Below are 22431 nucleotides of genomic sequence, written 5' to 3'. Positions count from 1 at the left end.
TATGTACCCACGCACAATCATGCTCGGTGGTTTTACGAATTTAATTGAACATGTCAACGTATTTACTGTCTCGCTCAATGTTTTTTTGTTTGATATTGAGCTAACTTGTAAAAAACTAACTTTTATACTGTACATCTGTAGTGGTACGCCACTACTCGAGTCGGACGGTGTCAAGTAGTACTACTTAGTACGCAGTGCCAAGCGCTAAGATACCTAGGCCGTCATAGAACATACTGGAAATTTTGGACGTTGCTCAGCGTTACGGGTGGCAATGTTTATAGCCATATCAACTAGAATGTTCGGGAACGTTCTGAGGTGCAGCTTGAATCATATTGGTACCTTAGATTAGCGACAGCGGGAAGGTACTCAGTCAGTCTACTACGCCCTACGTTTTAACGCGTGAGCCACAACTTGATGTCGGGAAGTGTGTCCACTGGTTTTGACATGGAGGACGCAAATTTTACTCGCTCCATGCGACGTTTGGCTTAAGTCCGGCCCTGCGACTCTTGTGACTCGGTATTCATATAAAAAAAGGAATTTAAATTTTCCTTAATTATCTTCTTCGTCCCATCTCTCACTTCATGTCCGTCATCAAAAAATTATTGTACCTAAAGTAAGATCTCATATTAAAATAATAAATAACATAAAGAAAATACATTCGTTGGTTATCAGTGTCATCGGGTATCACACAACTGATATCAGTTATCAGTGTTATTACACAAAACAAAATTGTTGTGTTTTTGAATGCAATATAAAGTGAAAATTTTTAAATGATAATAATAAGTGTTTTATTATCTTTCTTTTTGGAAACAAACACTCTATGGGATTTCCCGTGCTGGGGATTTCTTTTACATATTATTAAAATTTAGTAGTATGGATAATATAAAGTAATTAAAAATACATTAAATAGTGTTATCACTGAAATAATAAATAAAATAAACAAATAAATAAAAAAACTTGAGTGGCAAACGGCCAACGTGGAAAATGCCCACCTCATACAGGACCCCACCGAGAGACAGCCTGGATTCTCATTGCCTCGCAACACCTGGTCCGCCATCAATAGGTTAAGGTGCTCCCATAGCCGCTGTGCCCACATGGGGCCTTAAAGAGTAGGCGATGTGTGAATGTGGTGCGGTGTAGACCACCGAATTTTTTATCCAACTTTTGAACATGAAGACATAAATGTTATAACATTGTTGTGAATTTGAATGCGAGTGGGATTTTGTACCATAGTATAGGAAGCTTTTTTGCCCAAATGTTTCATTTGTAGTTGCTTGGTGGATATGTTTTTGATCCTGATATCCGAATGTCGCAGGTTCAAATCCTGGCGTGCGCATGTTATTTTTAAATTATAATTTAAATGAATTGGAATGAAAAAAAAAATCTACTAATTAATTACTTTTAATGACTAGATCTGAATAATCAGGTAGGTATTCCTCACTTTCCCCTACTCCCTATTCTTCAGCACCAAAAACATACCCCAGCTGAGAGTCTTGGCTGATATTTTCATTATTATTTCGATGTAACACTAGTGTTTTTGCATTTAGTCTGTCTGAAAATTTGTTTGTACGTTTCGTTTCTGTTTTAAGATGGTACCGTTTTAACAGTTCAGTAAACATTATTTTTTCAAGAGTGAAATCGTCGTGTCTATTTTGACGTTTTTATATGCAAGAAGGGTAAATGCAGGTAACTCCGTTAATGGAGGACTGAACGCAGTTGGCGCTAACAAAAAATTGTCCAAAGAAGCGAAGTTAGCAGTCCGCAATGGAGTGCTGGTACCTACCCTGATGTATGGAAGTGAGGCATGGAACTGGCAAAGAAAGGATGAAAGTAGATTGAATGCTGTTGAAATGAGATCCCTGAGGCGTATGTGTGGTAAAACCATGTATGATCGTGTGAGGAATGTGGAGATCCGCAAAGAGTGCAAGGCTGATTTAAGCGTAATGAGTAAGATTAAGAAAGGGACGCTTAGATGGTTTGGGCGTGTAGAGCGAATGAGCGAAGATAGGAGTGTAAGGAGGATATATGATGCAAATGCGAATGGTAGCAGAAGTCGGGGACGCCCGAAGAAGACATGGCACGATCAAGTGAATCAGATACTCGAGTCGGGACATGTCAAGAGTCAGAATAATAGAAGACGATGTATAAATATGAATGATGCAAGAAGTGTGTGGTATGACAGAGTTGTTTGGCGGTCCTTCCTCTCTGCCTACCCCTGCGAAATGGTTAGTTAGTTTAGTTAGTTCATTAGTTAAAGAATTAAAATTACTCTTTTGGGTAGTACTAGTTAATAATTATTAATATATTTCTTAATTATCGCCACTCTGATGTGATGAAAGAATTGCATTTAAGAAAGAAGAGAAAGTTCTAGAACGGCCGTATTAATCCATCCCTCCCACTGCGGTGTGAGGTCGAGAGCAGAGATGTGCTTTATTTCAAATAAATCCATTTCAAATGGAAATGCAAAATGCAAAATGGGTATTTTCCATTTTGCATTTTAAATGCTTTTCTAAAAACCATTTTGCATTTTGCATTTTAAATGCTTTTTTCAATGCATTTTCCATTTTAAATGCTTTTTTGCAACATTCTTCCTACTTTCTCCACTAATCTTTTTTTCATAAGCCCCAAATATCAGTCGGTCCTCAACCTCGCTATGAGAGATAATTTCCATTTGTCAAGTTGCTCCCTGGTAGGAGCCCTGGCAATTGAGTGATACCATTACAAAAAATACTGATTCAAATACTGAACATGGGGCCATGACGCTGTAATATTAAATGTTAGATAGAACTTTCTGTTTTTACGTTGGCAACATTTGTCCCGCGCAATTTTTTTGTGGTTTCATAATCTGTAGTCGTGGTGTTTTTGGATTTACCATCATGTAATATGTTTGTTCTACATTGATGTCCATTATTAAATGACAAAATTCTTTAAAAATTCAATAATTATTTTAATTGTTTGACCTGAGAAACCATTTTGCATTTTCAATGCATTTTGAAAATAGGTATTTTGCATTTTGCATTTGAAATGCTTTTCTAAAAACCATTTTGCATTTTGCATTTTCAAATGGAAAAGTTTTGACCCATTTCCATTTTGCATTTCAAATGGTTTTGTGTACCCATTTTGCACATCTCTGGTCGAGAGTCCGGCTGGAGAAGTCAAATGGTCTCCCTCAACCAGCCTCTCCCGATCTGGCACACCACAAGGCTGGTGGACTGACGCTTTCGTCACCAAGACCTAGACAAACCTTTCAAGGAGTGGCTTCCGGGGTGACAGTACCCAAATAAACTAAATTTAAAATGATTTGTCCACAACGCGATTTGAACCTGCTGTCTCTGAGATGAAAATATTTTATTATTAAAATGTCACATGAAAAAAAAATAATAATACCAACATTACCTTATTATAGTTCCACCGGTTTCGGACAGTTGGTAACATACAAATAAGTCAACACAAAAAAAGGTAAGAATTTTTCGTATTTTTTTATTTATTTTAATAAAACCAATTCGGCTGAATTTGCACACTGCTTTTGATTACTTAAACAATAATAATAAGTTATTTAAAATTATAACGGCCTCCTGAATACGATCCTATAATCCCGGCGTGCCGTAATAAATTTAAGGCGATGCCATACGTAGTAATGCAAAATCATGTGTTTTTGGTTTGAAAATTTGGTCGCCTAGAAATGTTTCAGATGCTTTAATTAAATACTGCGAGTAGAATACATCTTGGCCTTTGAAATAATCGAGTATTTTTTAGACAAGTCTTTTTATAAGCCCAGAAAAAAATAATGTATAAGGCCTATGAAAACTACTTTAAAGTTCAAAATCTTCTACTTACGAACCCATTTTCGGTTATGATTTTATTGTATAATGTGGAAAATTAAGTTATTTATAAAATGATCGAAAAAAAATGAAATATTTATGCCTGAACATCCACAAAATAAAATAAAAGGCACTTTTTGGCCATGTTTTTTTCTTGCATAAATCAAAACAGGCGGATGGTGTTAAGCGGGAATTTAAACCTTATCGCCATCTATGTAAGGGTTGTTATTGATAGCGGCTCAAATTAAAATATTACATGACGTAGTGCATCGCCTTAAAAATAAAATATATATATAAATAGCACATTTGTGGTATCACCCTGGCAAAAGATCGCCATTCAGAATAGAAACGTTGCTTGGAATGGTTTATGTTGTGTTTGGCAACCAGATCTGATTAGCCAGGTAGTTCCCCACCTTTCTCTACTCCATCCCCAACCTCACAGCGTACCTCAATTGGGGATGCCATAGTCTTACTGGCTCCCGACGGTTGGGAGAAGTTGGGACTCATGCGCAATATTATCGCATGTAAAAACTTTCATTCAAACTTCTACCATCTTTAATTACAGTATTATCATTTACATTTGTGCACTTTTCAATTTTTTCAACCGTCCGTTGTTCCCCATTCGTCCAATTGCCAATTAAATTTAACTTTGGAACATCAGTTTGCTCAAATTCTGCATCTACCGAAGCACGCATCTTTGCATTTGCAGTCTCGTCTTCAATATAATTTATCTTTGCATTTGTCGACTCCCGATCTTGAATAAAATTTATCTTTGCATTTGCTGCACCATCTTTTATATAATTCATCTTTGCATTGGTCGACTCCCGATCTTGCATAAAATTTATCTTTGCATTTGCTGCACCATCTTTTATATAATTCATCTTTGCATCGGTCGATTCCCGATCTTCGATATAATTTATCTTTGCATTTGCCGTTCCATCTTCAATAAAATTTATCTTTGCATTTATTGCCAATTCCTCACTTTGTAAGTAATTGTTCTTTTCTTTCGCCGCCTCCACGTCTTCTAAGAAATTAATTTTCGAACTTGCCGATTCCGCGTAGTGTATTTTTGAATTTGCAAAACTAATTTTTGCATTCGCCAATTCTAAATAATTTGTCTTTACATTTGGTAATTCTGAATAATTTGTCTTTGCATTTGTTATTTCCGCAGCTTGTATATAATTTATTTTTGGATTTGTCGATTGTGCGTCAAAATTCATGTCGTTTTCTGTGGTTGTCTTTTTCCTGGATTTGACATTTCTCTTGAGCTTGAGATGAACCAGTTTGATGTGAGTTTGCATTGCGGATTTCTGGGTGAATTTTCTCTGGCAGGAAGAGCATTCAAAAGGTCGTTCACCCGTGTGCGTCCTTGTGTGATTGACAAGCAGAGCTTTCGACTGAAAAAAAACAAGAAAAATACATTACGAACACATTATAAACCTGGAAAAATTGAATTAGGATTCCACGGACCACCAGGCGCACTAATCTATCAATTCCGGAAGAACTGTCTCTTGCAAAGGGAGAACTCAAACCTGGAGAAACTCATCGTTACTGGCATAGATTAACTAGACCTGTCCTAAAGCCAAATTTGCGTACTATTTCGAAGGCCTGGGACTCGATTCTCCAAGCAAAGCTGCTCGCAATCACCGTTGCATAGGTACATTGGTCGACGTTCTTATTCTTGAGTCTCGTCGAAGGTACATACTAGGACGTCAAAAGTTATTCCACACGAACCAATGAGTGGGTAGAACCAGTCGACGCTGACTTCTTTTCGACGGCTGTCAAAATCTAGTATATTGTATCCTAACCTAAGCTTGTATCCCGCGCACTCTTCGAAGGACAAGCAACGTATAATTTTCTAAAGTTGTTTTGAGGTGCCATATAATGGCTGATTTACCGGCGATGTTGGCTGCAATACATAATGTAGAGCAATCTGAAGTCGCTCCATATGAGATCAACAAGAATGTTCCGCCAGAGGCTCGATTCTTTCGCTAATTTGAAAGACGAAGACTTTGTCAGGAATTTTAGGCTTAGCAGTCAAATCGGCTGGTAGTAATTGTGTCTCCGTTGAAATGAGGTTATGTTTTTGACATTTCAAACTATCACCAATATCACAATACAAAACATCAAAAATATCAGAAACATAGACAATATTCATAGGGCCGCCAGTATAATCATCTCTTCAACCTTTCGACGTTCAAGAACACATTTAAATGAAACATTCGACAAATTTCGTTGAGACGATGGGTATTTTTCTTTCGTAGATGTCGCATAACGAATAACTTTTGATCGCTCATGGAGAATCAAGCCCAAGAGGCAACCATGTGACATTCTATTTTGGCCAAGCGCGATTCGCGCATTTATTGAATATTATCAACATTAGTAAATTGACTGCCATCTCGCAAGTTCCAAGTTTTTCAATTCTCCTGTCTGGGCTGGCTATGTCCTCCATCGCAACACAAGCAACATTTTCCACCTACTGTGGTGGTAGTAGGAGATTTTCAAATATTGTCCGGTTATTTGTAACCCGGTAATGTTTGAAAATAAATAAATAGAATAAAATATGTCAAGTTAGGCGAACGTTGAACTGATTTCAGAATAAACAGAACTGTCCTGAAGCCAAATTTACGTACCATTTCGAAGGCGTGGAGGCAACCACGTGACAACATATTTTGGCACCAGCGGGGTTCGCGGATTTATTGAATACTAGCTGAACCCCGCCACGCGTTCCTGTGGCACACTCTATCTGTGCAGATAGAGAAACGATAGCGCGTGTTGCTTTTACATCCAACAGATGGTGATGTTTTTCACAAAAAGCATGTTTTAACCTGTGTACAGGTGACATCTATAATATATATATATATAAATATTCGGCAATTTAAAAACAAAATATTAAAGGCAATAAAGAAATTAATGCTTCTTCAGGAATAACATGTACATCTTTAGCGTGGAGTGTGAAAAAATACAATATTTTTTTTTAAATATTTTACCGTGAAAGCCTTATCGCACGTCCGGCACTGGTGCTTTTTGGCGAGCCGGAAGCCCTGGTGCGCGCGCCGCCTGTGGAAGTTGAGTCCGTGGCGAGTGGCGTATCTGGCGCCGCACGCCTCGCATTCGAGCAGCGCAACGCGCTCGTGCAGCGCCGACACGTGCGCGGCCAGTAACCCCGCTGTGGTGTAGCGACGGGGGCAGCGCGAGCACGCGTGTCTGGAAATTAACATCGAGTTGCTATACACGTGTCCCGAAAATTGTAGTACAAGTGGGGAACTACATCACATTTGGAGTCGATTTTATGATATATTGATTTTTTATACGAGCTTTTGTTTTCGAGTAAATTGAGACCAAAGTTTTTAGGCATTTTTTAGGTAAAATTTGAAAAAAATTGCACACTGGGGTTAGTAACAGCTGTTGAATGTATTTTTAAATTGTAGACCAGCGTAGACCCGGGTCCAAAATCAGTTGCATCGATTGCAAACAGAGTAATGGAAGCATGGAACAAACTTCCACAAGATGTCATCCATTCTACTAATATAGAGTAGAGGAAGCATGGAACTAACTTCCACAACATGTCATCCATTCTACTAATATAGAGTAGTGGAAGCATGGAACTAACTTCCACAACATGTCATCCATTCTACTAATATAGAGTAGTGGAAGCATGGAACAAACTTCCACAACATGTCATCCATTCTACTAATATAGAGTAGTGGAAGCATGGAACTAACTTCCACAACATGTCATCCATTCTACTAATATAGAGTAGTGGAAGCAAACTTCCACAACATGTCACCCATTCTACTAATATAGAGTAGTAACTAATTTCCACAACATGTCATCCATTCTACTAATATAGAGCAGTGGAAGCATGGAACTAACTTCCACAACATTTTATCCATTCTACTAATATAGAGTAGTGGAAGCATGGAACTAACTTCCACAACATGTCATCCATTCTACTAATATAGAGTAGTGGAAGCAAACTTCCACAACATGTCACCCATTCTACTAATATAGAGTAGTAACTAATTTCCACAACATGTCATCCATTCTACTAATATAGAGCAGTGGAAGCATGGAACAAACTTCCACAACATGTCATCCATTCTACTAATATAGAGTAGTGGAAGCATGGAACTAACTTCCACAACATGTCATCCATTCTACTAATATAGAGTAGTGGAAGCAAACTTCCACAACATGTCACCCATTCTACTAATATAGAGTAGTAACTAATTTCCACAACATGTCATCCATTCTACTAATATAGAGCAGTGGAAGCATGGAACAAACTTCCACAACATGTCATCCATTCTACTAATATAGAGTAGTGGAAGCATGGAACTAACTTCCACAACATGTCATCCATTCTACTAATATAGAGTAGTGGAAGCAAACTTCCACAACATGTCACCCATTCTACTAATATAGAGTAGTAACTAATTTCCACAACATGTCATCCATTCTACTAATATAGAGCAGTGGAAGCATGGAACTAACTTCCACAACATGTCATCCATTCTACTAATATAGAGTAGTGGAAGCATGGAACTAACTTCCACAACATGTCATCCATTCTACTAATATAGAGTAGTGGAAGCAAACTTCCACAACATGTCACCCATTCTACTAATATAGAGTAGTAACTAATTTCCACAACATGTCATCCATTCTACTAATATAGAGCAGTGGAAGCATGGAACTAACTTCCACAACATGTCATCCATTCTACTAATATAGAGCTTGCTTATTAAATAATAATATTATATATTACTTGAGGGCAGTCGGGTCCCGATGTTTCGAAGACCTCTCCAGATGCATCTTCAGGATGTTGGCCGACTTGTAGTGGCGGTCACACTCTACGCAGTAGTGCTCCTCCGAGGGCAGGTGCGTGGCGCGGTGCAGCGAGAGGCTGGCCGCCGTGTAGAACGCCTTGGGGCAGGTTGGGCACTCGTACTGCCGCGTCGGCTGGTGGCGGCTGAGAGAGAGAGAGAATTTAGTAGTAACTGTCTTTGAAACGTCATTTTATAGGAAATATGATATGACCATAGAGCTGCACAATTAGAGATATACTAATATCTCGTCAAAACATGTTCCACTAGCGATAATCAGTGCTCAATACGCGTAGACCGAATATTATAGTTTTTGGTCGGTCTGTGTTAGAGCGTTGGGAACGTTGCTTGAAATGGCTTTGGCCGTGTTTGGTGACGAGATCTGAATAGCCAGATACTTCCCCATCTCCTTCCCCTCTCCACTACCTTGGGGATTGGGGATTCGATAGTCTCATTGGCTCCACACGGGTGGGAGCAGTTGGGATTCTTGTGATGTTTCACCTCGCAGTGTGTCTTCCACTTGCCAGGTAGCTTAGCCTAGTTCCCACCAGGACGGGACATTGGCACCACAGGTGGATTGGAATCTCTTCATCCTCTTCACGATTCCTGCAGCTATTAGTGTTTTACACTCCCACCAGCAGCATGAGTCTTCTGATGTGACAGCATCCAGTTACAAGTCCACTACCAGTCCAACTCCTGCACGGCATACAAAAGAAAACTACTCACAGCTGGTGGACCTTGAGGCGCTCCTTGGCGGCGAACACCTTACCGCACGTGTCGCACTCGTACCTTCCCTGGCCGTGCTTCAGCCGCAGGTGGTTCTGCAGAGTGGTTCGGCGACTGCAACCAAAATACATAATACGTTAGTCATTATAAACAATTAGTTACACGAGATGGTGATAATCTGGCTTGTAAATAGCACAGACCATCAGGGAATATTTTAATTCCCTGTGGAAAAATGGATTGATTATTGAATTCACTCTGCATGAGAAGCAACACTTATAAACCAGCCACCAAAATACATATAAACAGAAAGACTCACCAGAGAATACCACTCGCAATGAGTTTTTCTCCTTGATCTTCAATCAGCACAATAATATATTTGAATTCGCACTATGAGATTATAATATGTCAACCAGCTCTCAAGAGAGTAGAATTATTAATAATGATGAATTAGCACATTTGCAATTCCACACGTACTGCCACATTATTGTTAAAAAAATATATTTTAATCATTTTTGTCTTAAATAGACCTTTTTTTTTTTTTTTTTTTATTTATTTCATATATATCCCGTTAAACTACAGTTAAGTAGTTTGTCAAACAGGATTTTTATTACAACTTTTTACAGATTACAACTTAGACCTTAATTTATACAATAACAATAAACTTACACATTAAATCGCCTAATACAAATTATTTCTACCTAGTAGCCACGTTTTCAGCAAATATCTGACTCTATTTGGAAATTCGCATTTCTTAATATTACCAGGTAGCATATTATATATTTTAGGCACATTATACTCAAGGGTTCGCTGTCCGTATTTATTATTATGTTTAGGTACAAGCATGCCTTCATTCTTTGTGAACCTAGTATTGTGCCCATGTTCAACTTTCCTCTTATACTCAGAGTCAGATATGTGCTGAATTAATATTTTATACCACAATAAGGCCTGCACCGGCAAAACTGTTAAATTTTGATACAAAAGTGAAATGTTTCGTCTTTGCGAAAAAATATTTTTTTTAACTAGTAATTTAACGATAGAATTTTGTATTGATTGTGCGTAATTTAAATTTGTTTTGCAAGAATGTCCCCAAGTGGTTATTCCATATCTTAAAGTTGATTCCGCGAGTGACATGTAAATAATTCTTAAGGTATTCACAGGAACGAAACACTTCAATTTGTATATTCTACCCACTATCGCCCGCAGCCGTTTACAAATTTTGTGTATTTGTATGTCCCATTTAAAGTAGCAATCAACAGTCACGCCCAAATAAACATATTCGTTTACTAGCTCAATCGTTTCGCATGAGCAGGGCTGCACAATATTTTGATGGATGCAGGTAAAGTTATGAGAAATTATTTCAGGCATGATGGAAACTTTTGCATGTGGAGATCTTATGTGCATGAGTTTAGTTTTTTTTGTATTTATAATTAATCCTACGTCATGACACCATTTAATCAGAGATATAAAGTCTTCTTGCATATATTTAATCGCAGTATATAATTGTTCATCCGATATGACCAGTGCCGTGTCGTCAGCATATACAAAGTGTTTAACATGTGAGAATAGTTTACTCATTATTGATACAAATATTATATAGAGGGTGGGTCCCAAAATTGACCCCTGCGGGACACCGGCGTACATTTTTTTTTTCCCACTCAGTTTTTCAAATATTTTTACACAGATATGTCTATTAGATAGATAATTTTTAAATAAATTTAGTAGATTTCCTCTGATTCCTATTGCTTCTAGAATATTTAATAATTTTTGCGGATTAATTGTGTCAAACGCCTTGGAATTATCGATAAATAATACTAAAACATGCATTTTTTTATTTAATTCATTAGTTACATAATTCGAGAAATCCTGTAATAATATTTCAGTACTCTTTTTCTTTTGAAAGCCATATTGATTTTTGTCTATAATGGAAAATTTCTGTAAGTATTTGTTTAATTTTAAAGAAATATATTTTTCAAAGATTTTTTCAAGTGCAGGCAAGATACTGATAGGTCGATAGTTTCCTATCTCTGAGTGTACTCCACCTTTGTAAATAGGTCTAATTATAGCACACTTTAGATCATCAGGTATTTCTGCTTGAGTAATAAGTCTATTTACTAAGTGCGTAATAATTGGGGCTAAAATATTTATATGTTTTTTTATGTCGTGCATTCTTATACTATCCATTGCAGCAGATTTTGAGTTTTTAATTTTTTTAACAATATTTGTTATCTCCGTGATAGTTGCTTTAGGTAGGTACATACTGTGAGGTAATTCTACTGTATCAATATTAGATGCTTTAAAATCACACTTGTGCAACATATGACATATAGTATCTGAAAAATAATTCACATATTGGTTAGTTACACTTTCCACTGTCTGATCTTTTATCACATATCGCGAGATGACTTCATCACAATTGCTTTTAGTTTTTCTTCCTAAAATTTTATTTATCTCATCCCACGTTTTTTTAGTATTATTGAAACATGTTTTAAATTTATCTTTAAAAAAATATGATTTTTGTTTAGTAATTAGTTTGTTAACATTATTTCGAAAGGCCTTGTATTCATTTTCGTAATTTTTATTGGTTGGTGAATTCTTCCACCTTCGAAATAGCAAATCTCTTTTTTTAATTTTCTCTAAAATATCAGTAGTTATCCAATTTTTGATCCTGTTTGGTCTTTTATTCGGTTTTTTCAGGAATGATACTGTCTTCTCTCCTCTTTTGACAAATGATACAATCCGGATGAATCCAACTGATCAATGCAAAGGTGACTGGAATTCGTCATCACTCACCTGCAGAGCAAAATCTATCCAAAACTGACCAGAAATGTCTCTTTCATCCATTATTTTTAATTTATATTTTAAAAATTAATTCACACTAATTTTAAATCGACTGCTTCTCCACGAGACATTGAAAAAAGTGAAGAAAAAGAACAAACTAATCAACCTAACCTGACCTCACTGTTCTGTTTTAGAAAGTGTTTAAATCAAGCATTACTATTGAGAACAAGAATGGATACTTTTTCTATTTTTAGGATATAGTTTTGTTCGGAAGAGGAGCAATATTGTAGGATACTGCGATTAAATGCTTCATATTACGTTCTGTTTTGTGATTCCATTGGTATCTGTTATATCTCTGCTTACTTGCAGATTCCTGTGTTGGGTACTCTTTGAAAAAGTAAAAGGTTCTTTACTATAATTGCGTTTATTTACGTTACAATAAATAAGTCTGGATTTAGCTACATTGTTCATTACCCGAGGGTTCGTAATTCTCTGTATCTAGAAGCTTGTTGTCTGTCAATAATATCCCACAGACAATTGCTACACTCTAGCGACATCTGTCGGACTCTGGAGTAAGCTTTATGACTAGTGCCATCTATCGCTTGAAACCCAACTTATTACCAAACATCACAGTATCCAAACATTTAGTTGGAGTCGGAGACAAAGTCTGATCTATGGAATTAAAAAGAGAGATTTGCTTTGAAAATCACGCTGGTGTGTAAATGGTATGTTTTTTAAGGAATGTAAAAAAACTGTTTGTCGAAGGACCTTGAATGTTAGTGTAATTACCACTGCACATAAGACAATAATATGTTGTATGGATAAGGAAGAACTCACCATTAGGAAAAGGGGCACTCGTTTTCTTCCTGTCTATTCTCCTCACAGCAATGGCACTGAACACAAAGCGGTTTTGCACAAGACGGGCGAGTTAAGATCTTGCGCAGATGCGTTTTATAGTGAGCTATGCGGTGCGGGTTATTGTAATAGACTGATTGCAATGTGCAACGAAAAGGTGCGTGAATAGAATGAAGGTAGGACAAGGGACAACAATATTATCTCAGTACAGTGGTCGCTTGTATGTACATATGGGTGCATGAGATGTGTGTAAATTAATGCATAATGCGTATTGGCGTAACCACACGCTAAGGTCTCGAATCTCATTTTTGCGTGTTCATTTAGTTTTAATAATGTGGTAGGGGAACATTAATGTGTATTTTAATCTTATGTATGTAATTAGTTTGACGATTTTAAGATACAATCGAATATGTTGAGATAATGATCCCCGTAAGTACTTTAAACACGATGATCTCACCTGAAAACACGGCCGCACGCACCGCACGCGTATGTTGCGCCACGGTGCCAGTCCAGATGCTCGCGCAAGCGTGCCCGATCACGCACACGCGCCCCGCACGCATGGCACAGCAGGCGCGCGGCGTGCACACGGCGGTGCGAGGCCAGCGTACGCGCGCGCGGGAAACGCTGATGGCACAGCGGGCACTCGTATGGCCCCCGCGACTGCAACAAGCAAACAATGAGATATCAACGTCTGGGGTGTTAAGAAATTCACTGTGAAATATATTATTTATATAAAAGTGCGTCGCAAAACTCCATTTCAAAAATTGTAATTCCGATTTTCAAAAGTCGTGGTACTGTATTTATTTAAAGTAAAGTCTATGTGACTTATTTCTATTGAAAATAACACTTATTTAGCAGGAAAATGTCATAAAAGTAAACAATATTTTGATACATTTTCATTATATTTTCCGACTTTATGTCCGGGTTAAATCTTCCCCACAGGAAAAACTAAACCCTTCCACACACTTTTCCACAATTGATCATCTAGTCAATCCAGATTATGCAAGTGCATTATATAAGCATAATAAATACAAAACAATACAAGAACAACACGTCAACTCACCAGAGATCAAATGGGAAAATAATTCACCGACTCCAAATATTTTCATATCAGAGGGTTCGGCTCGACAAATCAGTTCCAATTTTGAAAATGAGACTTAAATTCAAAACAAATCCGAAATTAGTATTTTTGAATCAGAAAACAAATTTTTGACGATAGTGACGTTTTATGCACGGTGGCTCACCTTGCAGTGTTTCCGCATGTGCGTGTCGAGGGTATGCTGATGCTTGAAGGGCAGCACGCAGAGGTGGCAGCGGTGCGCACTGCTCGTGTAGCTCACCTCGCACGCACGATCCCGCCTCTCCTGCAGCTGCTCCTCGTGTGTAAGCACCACCTCCAGGTAGCGGTCCATCTCGCCCGATGTCACCGAGGCTGTCACAAATAAAAACATATAATACGCACAAAGTTGGTTTAAACCACTGAACTGCGCTGACATCACACACTAGTCCGGTCAATCCGGATTTTTCAAACTAACTAACAAACTAACCATCACGCCGTTTACCGCAGGGGTAGGCAGAGAGGACGGACCGCCAAACAACTCGGTCTTGGCACACTCTCCTTGCCTCATTCACATTCATACATCTTCTCATACATACTCTTCTATTATTCTGACTCTTGACATGGCCCGACTCAAGTATCTGATTCACTTGATTGTGCCATGTCTTTCTCGGGCGTCCCCGACTTCTGCTACCTTTCACATTTGCGTTATACAGGGTGTATCGGCACGTACCCGACAAACTTTAACCAGCTATTCCTTAGCACATTTGGAGTAAAAAATGTTATGGGCACTTTGCTGTCCGGTAACATTTTTTTTTAATAAAAAATTTACTATTCATATTTTCACCACATGTCACCAATGTTTTATTCTTTGTCAAAGTTTGAAAACTCATCTGGCAATATTTTGTTCGAGTTTCGTTGAATAATGTACGTACGTACCTACGTTGGCGCGCTTTTACAATCACAACGAAATGGCACGGCACCATTCGTCTCATTTTTAACTATTATTATTTAGTGTGTACGAAAGAGCGAGGACACTTTTTGACACACTTGCTAATAACAGCTGTTGAACACGAGAAACAATGCAAATGACAGTGACGGAGTGTAGATTTTTTATTTATTTTTTGTTTTTAATGGAAAAAAAATAGGTTAGGTTAGGTTAGGTTAGCAAAGCGCCCATAACATTTTTAACACCAAATGTGCTGAGGAATAGCTGGTTAAAGTTTGTCGGGTACTTGCCGATACACCCTGTATATTCTCCTTACACTACTTTCTTCGCTTATTCGCTCTATATGCCCAAACCATCTGAGCGTCCCTTTCTTAATCCTACTCATTACGCTTACATCAGCCTTGCATTCTTTGTGGATCTCCACATTTCTCACACAATCATACATGAATTTTAACACACATACGCCTCAAAGATCTCATTTGTACAGCATTCAGTCTACTTTCATTCTTCCTCTGCCAATTCCATTCCTTAATATCAGGGTTGGTATCAGCATTGTGGCCTGTTAACCTCACTTCTTCATTACAATCACTTTATTTACATTAAAAACTCACCCCTTTTTGTTTTTCTTCTTTCTTCCTTTTTACTTCTATCCTTTTTCACTTTTCGTTTCTTCTCCTTTATGATACAAACATCTTCCACAAAGTCATCGCCAGTATAAAACAATTCTTCCTTAACGTTAAAGCTGTCGAAATCGTTTGAATTTTCATTAAAAAACGTATCAACAGGTTGCACGCTTTGGAAGAGCAAATCTGCATTAATTTCCATGGCATTTTCTATGGTTTCTACCTTCACTTTTTCATCAACAGATGTCTCCATGTTCTCTGTGTAGTTTTTCTGTGGTTTTCCATCCTTTGCAAAGGATATAACGGAGATTGGACTGGACTCGAGGATATCTGACGATAACGCGGTAATATCCAGACAAAGAGTGTTGGAAAAAGACGGTTCTTGAATTAGATTTTGGTCTCCGTTCTTTTTGAAATGCTGCGCATCCACCTGTACACAAATAAATTAACATTAATCTCTAAATAGTATAAAACAATATCGCTTTCCGCGTCTGTCTGTGTGTGCGCTTGGTTCTTCTAAACTACGCAAGAGATTTTGATTGGTGTTTGACTCCTCAAAAGTATAAGACAACAATAATAATAAATGTAGATACATTAGCCATATCAGCGTATGAAAAAAAGGAGTGAACATTGTAGGAGGGAGGAAACACAGAGGCCGATAAATATTTCCACAGCCGAGCCGAACACAATAACAAGTCTTAGAAACGACCCATTCTCATGAGACAAATAATGTCAACCATGCACAAAAATGTTGGCGCGTTTCCGTTGCTGCGCAGCGATCCGTATGGATCAACGATGCTAGTTCCTCAGAGCATCTTCCATCGAAATACCAGTAGAACAAAAATTCGAAACAATAAACGTCATATTCGGTGACCAGATCTGAATACCCACCTTCCTCATCCCCATCTCCTTTTCCTCCCCACTAGCTCAACTCACAATGTACCCCAATTGGAGATGCCATAGTGTCACTGTCTCCAGTTGGGATATAGCATAGCAAAATAACTAAATCTGTCTGCAGAGTCGTGGGTTTTTTTCAGGTATTTAGGGGCTCTAAACTATAGAGGTGGCTGCCAAATTCAACAATGTGGCGCACTTACCTTTCTCCTGCCGGAGTGCTTGGTGCGATAGTCCTCCAGGATTGTGTGGGCTCTGCAGCAAAGGAGTCGGAAACTGGAAAACTTTTTCATGGAGTGACGGCAAAGTAGGCACAGCCAGAACTCTGATCTTTCCATCTGCAAAACAACAAACTTTAATACTAAGCCAGTGACATTACAGAAGCTACTATAATACCTGATACTTCCTCGAAGGTTCTAGAACAACAATGCAACGTGCTGTAACGTCAAAGAATTGTGCAAGTTTGGATTGCCAGGGTAGTGCCCGATTATTGTTTGGTTGAGAGTTTTTTCGGGTGGCTGCCCTGCGATCGGTTGGACAGGGGGGCAAAAATAACGCGGGTAGGAGGATCGTTGACAATACGGGAGAGGACGATTCCGCGTTGTGCGTTGCGTTTTGCGGGACAAATTAATACTGTACAAAAATGGAAAAGAGCACGCGAATACCATGAACCGATCCTTCGGAGACTTTCCGTGTAAATTAACCAAACATAAAACAGACGTTTTGACTCCTGCGCGAGATCAGCCGGTTCTTTGTTCGAGTGGTATTGTTCAAAGAGATTAAAATATACAATCAGTTATTTGGATTAAAAAATGGTTTTATTTGTGAAGCGTAATTCCTTGGAGACTACACTGGATTACCAAGCATGCTGTCGAGGTGACACAAAGATGAATCATCATTGTTCCGTTAAACGTTCAATGGATGCTGATTAATTGAGGATGGCCTCGCGCACTCCATCCCACGAATCTCTACCCGGCGCAATCTGCTCACCGCTGGCGGACTCTCAAAACACCTTCAGACGTGACAACATGATCAAGGTTCTTCAATGCTTTTACACATTATGCCTTCTTGCCTGCCCCATCATAGCCCTGGTGATTGACAAGGGTCCATGCTCATCAGACGTGACTACAGACGTGACAGTGCAACGTGCATCACATTGGAACCTACGAGTAAAACTATTATAGTCCGCAGATAACTATAAGCGTATCCGGCTTCGCCTGCAGTTCGAGCTCATAATCATCAGCCAACCATCACAAGACCCATCATCATCAGGAAGACCCATGGTCTTCACCAGTGATGAACACCACCTGCAAGTCCAATCTCTACCGACGCGGTGCATGATGCAAATAAACTACCATGACTACATCGTCAGCAACAACTGACTACTCTGGCTACTTTATTTGGACTGTGTAATACGACTAGCTCAATAAAGCGGCCGCTTGGATGCCACACACTCATCTTTCATTTGTCTCCTTACCACACCCCAAAGATTTAAGATACGCTAATTGCCGTACTTTCGATTTAGTACTGTAGTGTTGTGCAGCTCTCGCTGATAGGTGTGTCTGTAGTAAGATCGGGTTAGTTGCGAGACGTTAGAAGAATGAGGCCGGCGCAAAAGGTAGAACTGCCCATCCCGGCCTTAAGTGTAAATCGACCGAACGGGTCTCTTTACACAACTATTATCTTTCATTGTCTTCTTACCAGATCCCCAAAAATATATTATTATGTCAAAACATGATGTGAAGAAAAGATGTCAAATCGAAATAGCTAATCAAATGCGTTATTTTCCTTTTCCAGAAACTGAAATACTTCTCATTATTATCTAACTGATAAACGGTGGTTCCCTATTTTCTGTATATTTATCGGGGAGAGAAATGACCTAAAAAATACATTAACAGGATTTTTTTAAATGCAGATTGATTACGGAATACTAAATTATAGAGTAAGTGATGAGATATACAACAGTAATGTTTCCTTACTCTGCTTACTGCTAAATACGTCCAAACCAGGGCCAGCCCAGAGCCAAACGGCGCTTGGCGCTTGTGAACGCCTCAAGGGCGCTGGGTTAGGTATTATCATAGCCTTGGCGCCTTGGCAAGTCGGCGCAGGGAGTGGACTACTCCAATTGCGCCTGCATAGGGCCGAAGATGTGACATTTGCCGGAAGGTTAATAGGTGGTTTGTAGGTTAAGAAAAATGTATACATTATCAAAAAACCCAAACTAAGAATGTAATGCCCTATTTTGTGCATGTTTTTCCATTTCCCTGACGCAAATACAGGGTTTTGCAATAAGAGGTGTTATTTTGATATTCAATCGTAAAAGATCAATGGTTTCGTTGCTTGTGTGGCACGTAGCGCAGTCTTGTTGAAAGTAAACGTTGTCCAGATCAATACCATCCAATTCCGGCCATAAAAAATCATTAATCATCTCTCGATAGCGCAATCCATTCACCGTAACTGTTGCTCCAGCCTCCTTTTCGAAAAAGTAAGGTCCAGTGACTCCGCCGGACCATAAACCGCACCAAACAGTCACACGTTGAGGATAGAGAAGCTTTTCAACAATAACTCTTGGGTTTTCCGAGCCCCAGATGCGACAATTTTGCTTGTTGACGAAGCCACCGAGGTGGAAATGGGCCTCATCACTCAAGATGATTTGCATTTCATTCACTCAAGTGAATTTTAATAATTTCAATGCGTTGTTGAAGCGTGTATCGTTCCATTTTTATTAATGGCGTAGTTTCTACTTGTCAAATGTCAAAAAATGACAGCTTCAAAAGTAACATCTACCGAAATAGCGGGCTATTCAAAATAACACCTCTTATTGGAAAATCCTGTAGTTGTTCGTTTGAAGTAATTAAGTTAAAATGAAATGTTATTTCAATAATTTGTGCGTATTGAGAAGCAAGCAGAGTAAGTATACAATACCAAATACATTTAGACTAGGCTAACAGAGCTCTATTTTCGTTTTTTGTAATGTTAAGTACGTCTTAACCTAACCTAACCTAAAACTACTAAAATCAATTAAAAAACAACATGATTTATTACCTTATATCCTACAAGGAGCTCTAACAATTCGTGGTAATCGTTTCCCAATTCCAACACTTCCTTATCGGAGTTAAGACAGCATCGACACACAGCAATCTCGACATCAACAACTTGAGTGCTAACTTGGCTCGTTTTCGCTTTTTTCCTCTTCATGTCTGCTTATTTTAAATACATTTATTTAAAAAATCAACTGGATTTCATTCAAGCGAATAGTTTGCAGTTATTTGTTTATAAAAGAGCATAATAAAAAAGAAAACAAAAATAAACAAATCAAATCAGATTATTTTGTGACATGTATGTTGATGTATGCGTATGTGTGGAGATGGCCCATATTCCTGTCCCGGTTCCTTGGAACTTGGAACCGGTTCCTTTGCTGTCACTGGAACCAAATACCCTATAATATTAATAATAATATGTACTCACAGGCAAAATATTGAAAATATCAACAACATGCGCTAGTAGAGTATATTGACGTTGACGTTCCTTTCAATGGCGGCAAATCGATTTTATTTAGTACTTGCTGGCAGTGTTTGGCGCTTCATAATTTAATATTTTAATCAATATTATTGTGTAAATGTCCCAAAAAGTATGTTCTGTGTGTGCAGTTTAAGGACGTAATAATTACAAAAAACCCATATTCAGGATGCCAAAAAACGTTGACAAGTTAATTATAACTGTGGGAATTGAATTGATTTACTAATAAATAATTAATTAATTACAATTATACATTAATATATTTAAAAGTCCTCATTAAAAGATACCTAAATAGAATAAATGATAATAATCGAATTACCTTTTAAACCATCAAAGACAGAGTTAATATTGTTTAGATATTAGCAAAAACACCAGTAAAGTTTTAGGTAGGTTACCTTTTTTCGATTTCTATAATTTACTAACGTAAAATCAAATATATATTTCACATAAAATCCATTAAAATGTATGAAAAGAAACCAAGGCGCACAACTTACTTCGTCTTCAGAATCTATGATTTATAGGAAATCAGTCAGAAGTTGGAGGTTCTTTGATATTTTATCTAAATGACATTAAACACACCTTCAAAAAAAGATATGAAGTCATACTTACCTATGTAACCTAATTTTTGTTTCATCACTTTAAATGACTTCATATCTTTTTTAACTTCACTTTTCATGACTTTATATTACTTTTTGTAGGTGTGTTGAACTGTCATTTGGATGAGATACCCGGTCTCCGTTATATTATATTAAAGGATATTTGCTGGAACCGTCGATAATTTTTACTATTTCTCTGAAGAACCTGTTATTTTTGGATTAAAATTACAAAATATTATTAAAAAATTGCCAAAAAATGTTTTATTTAGGAACGGGTTCCAAATCATTCTCCAGTAACTGAAACCGCAGTGACAACAAGCTTCACGTATCAACCATCGAACCATCTCTAGTTTGTTGTCTGTATGACGAAGTCAGTGCTGCCATGTCAAAAATAGAATCTTACTGGCAATGACATCAAAATACGCACATATGCCGAAAATTGTGAAAATGTACAAATTTTTGGTGGTCGATAGGCCCTTCCGACACTAAATTATAACCAAAAACTTTGCACCCACTGAATTTAGTAGCCACCTCTGGTCTGAATCACCAAGATACCTAAAAAATCATATGACTGCAGAAATTTGCGGTCCATTTAATAAAATTCTATTCTCAAAATAAGGTTTGAGACAGATTGATGTCGGTGGGATCATTAATATCCACTGAATGGTTTATGTCGAAGAGATAGGAGACGGGGAGATAAAGGTTGGGAAGTAGACTATTCAGATTTGGTCACCAAACACGGCTAAAGCCATTTCAAGCACCATTAAGATTCTGAAGGATGGCTTTTACCAGAGCTATACTGATAGTGTCTACTACTATGTAACTCATTGTAAATATACAGCAATATTATTTGACTTTAAAAAATATGTGAAATAACATACAGGTAGAAATTACCTATTCATTTATTTAGGCTAGCTGTGGAACTCGAGAAGGTAATCTTGGAAGATATGATTTGGTATTTGATATACTATATTTTGTAATTTTATACGGCAAGTATTGTAATTTATTGCCTGATAACAGTCACGTCGTCAAGAAAGGCAATAAACTAATACTTTACGATAATATTCAAGCTATTCTAAGCTTTATTCTAAAGGCGTTAACACCTATATTAGCACTCGTATCAATAACCAAACGTTATATCTAGTCGCTCGTTTTAAAATAGAACGCACATGTTTACGATTGCTTTCGTTTACAAACAAACCGAAACGCAAATGCACGCCATTGGCCGAGACAGATCACGTGACTTGCATTTCGACGCCCCAGATTGCAAAGTTTCATCTGATGCAAAAATGTTACGCTATTATGGGCTTTATAATTGGTGTGTTAAAGTTTATTTTGACTTGATATTGTATTGTCGGTTAAAACTTTGTTGTTCTGAGGGATCGAATTATCGACACAACATGACAATGCCAAACTACACGTCAAAATAGGAAGCATTTTTAAGCAGGTGAACCTAGCGGTGCCATTTAATAGTACAAAATAAAGTAGGAAAATATACGATTTTTATGCCTAATATTATAATAGTTCAAATTTTTGCCAATAGATGGTTATGTTAAAAAGTTGGCAGTTTTGAAGTAAGTAAACAAGTTCAATGACGTTGATATGAAACGCAAATGCACCGGATTGGCGCAAAATGGTCACGTGACATGAAACTACACCCCTTATAAATTAGCAGCGCTCCAAGCGGATTGAATTATCACTAACGCATAGTTTTTGAGAGAAAAATATTTTTATGTGTACCATTTCTTAGTTCTAGTTTTGTACTCTTATTCTGCGTTACAAAA

The 22431-nt window shown here is 37.8% G+C and overlaps 1 protein-coding gene across 1 annotated transcript; it reads right to left on the bottom strand.

Annotated features, from left to right (window-relative positions):
- Window positions 1–3483: 3483 nt before the first annotated feature.
- LOC149416419 (uncharacterized) lies at window positions 3484–19865 on the bottom strand. Its single transcript, XM_089642148.1, has 9 exons — window positions 19578–19865; window positions 16736–16870; window positions 15627–16068; window positions 14254–14441; window positions 13467–13669; window positions 9377–9490; window positions 8593–8796; window positions 6812–7028; window positions 3484–5218 (listed from the first exon to the last, which is right to left on the bottom strand). Exons 1-9 carry the CDS (start codon window positions 19728–19730, stop codon window positions 4337–4339), a joined length of 2538 nt encoding a protein of 845 aa, XP_089498274.1. The 5' UTR covers window positions 19731–19865; the 3' UTR covers window positions 3484–4336.
- Window positions 19866–22431: the final 2566 nt, after the last annotated feature.

This window comes from Hesperophylax consimilis, chromosome 17 (genome assembly GCF_061612785.1).
Source record: "Hesperophylax consimilis isolate HC1 chromosome 17, BYU_Hcon_1.0, whole genome shotgun sequence".
In the NCBI taxonomy this organism is placed as follows: Eukaryota; Metazoa; Arthropoda; class Insecta; order Trichoptera; family Limnephilidae; genus Hesperophylax; species Hesperophylax consimilis.
This window is presented reverse-complemented; position numbering and strand designations above follow the sequence as displayed.

What these genes read in the sequence shown, in the direction of transcription:
- LOC149416419 (XM_089642148.1), bottom strand. Translation starts at nt 19,730, where the DNA reads ATGAAGAGGAAAAAAGCGAAAACGAGCCAAGTTAGCACTCAAGTTGTT. An exon ending in AGCTCCTTGTAGGATATAAG is followed by an intron (nt 16,871 to 19,577) that starts GTAATAAATCAT and finishes GTTGTTTTGCAG; the next exon opens with ATGGAAAGATCAGAGTTCTG. An exon ending in AGCACTCCGGCAGGAGAAAG is followed by an intron (nt 16,069 to 16,735) that starts GTAAGTGCGCCA and finishes ATTTGTGTACAG; the next exon opens with GTGGATGCGCAGCATTTCAA.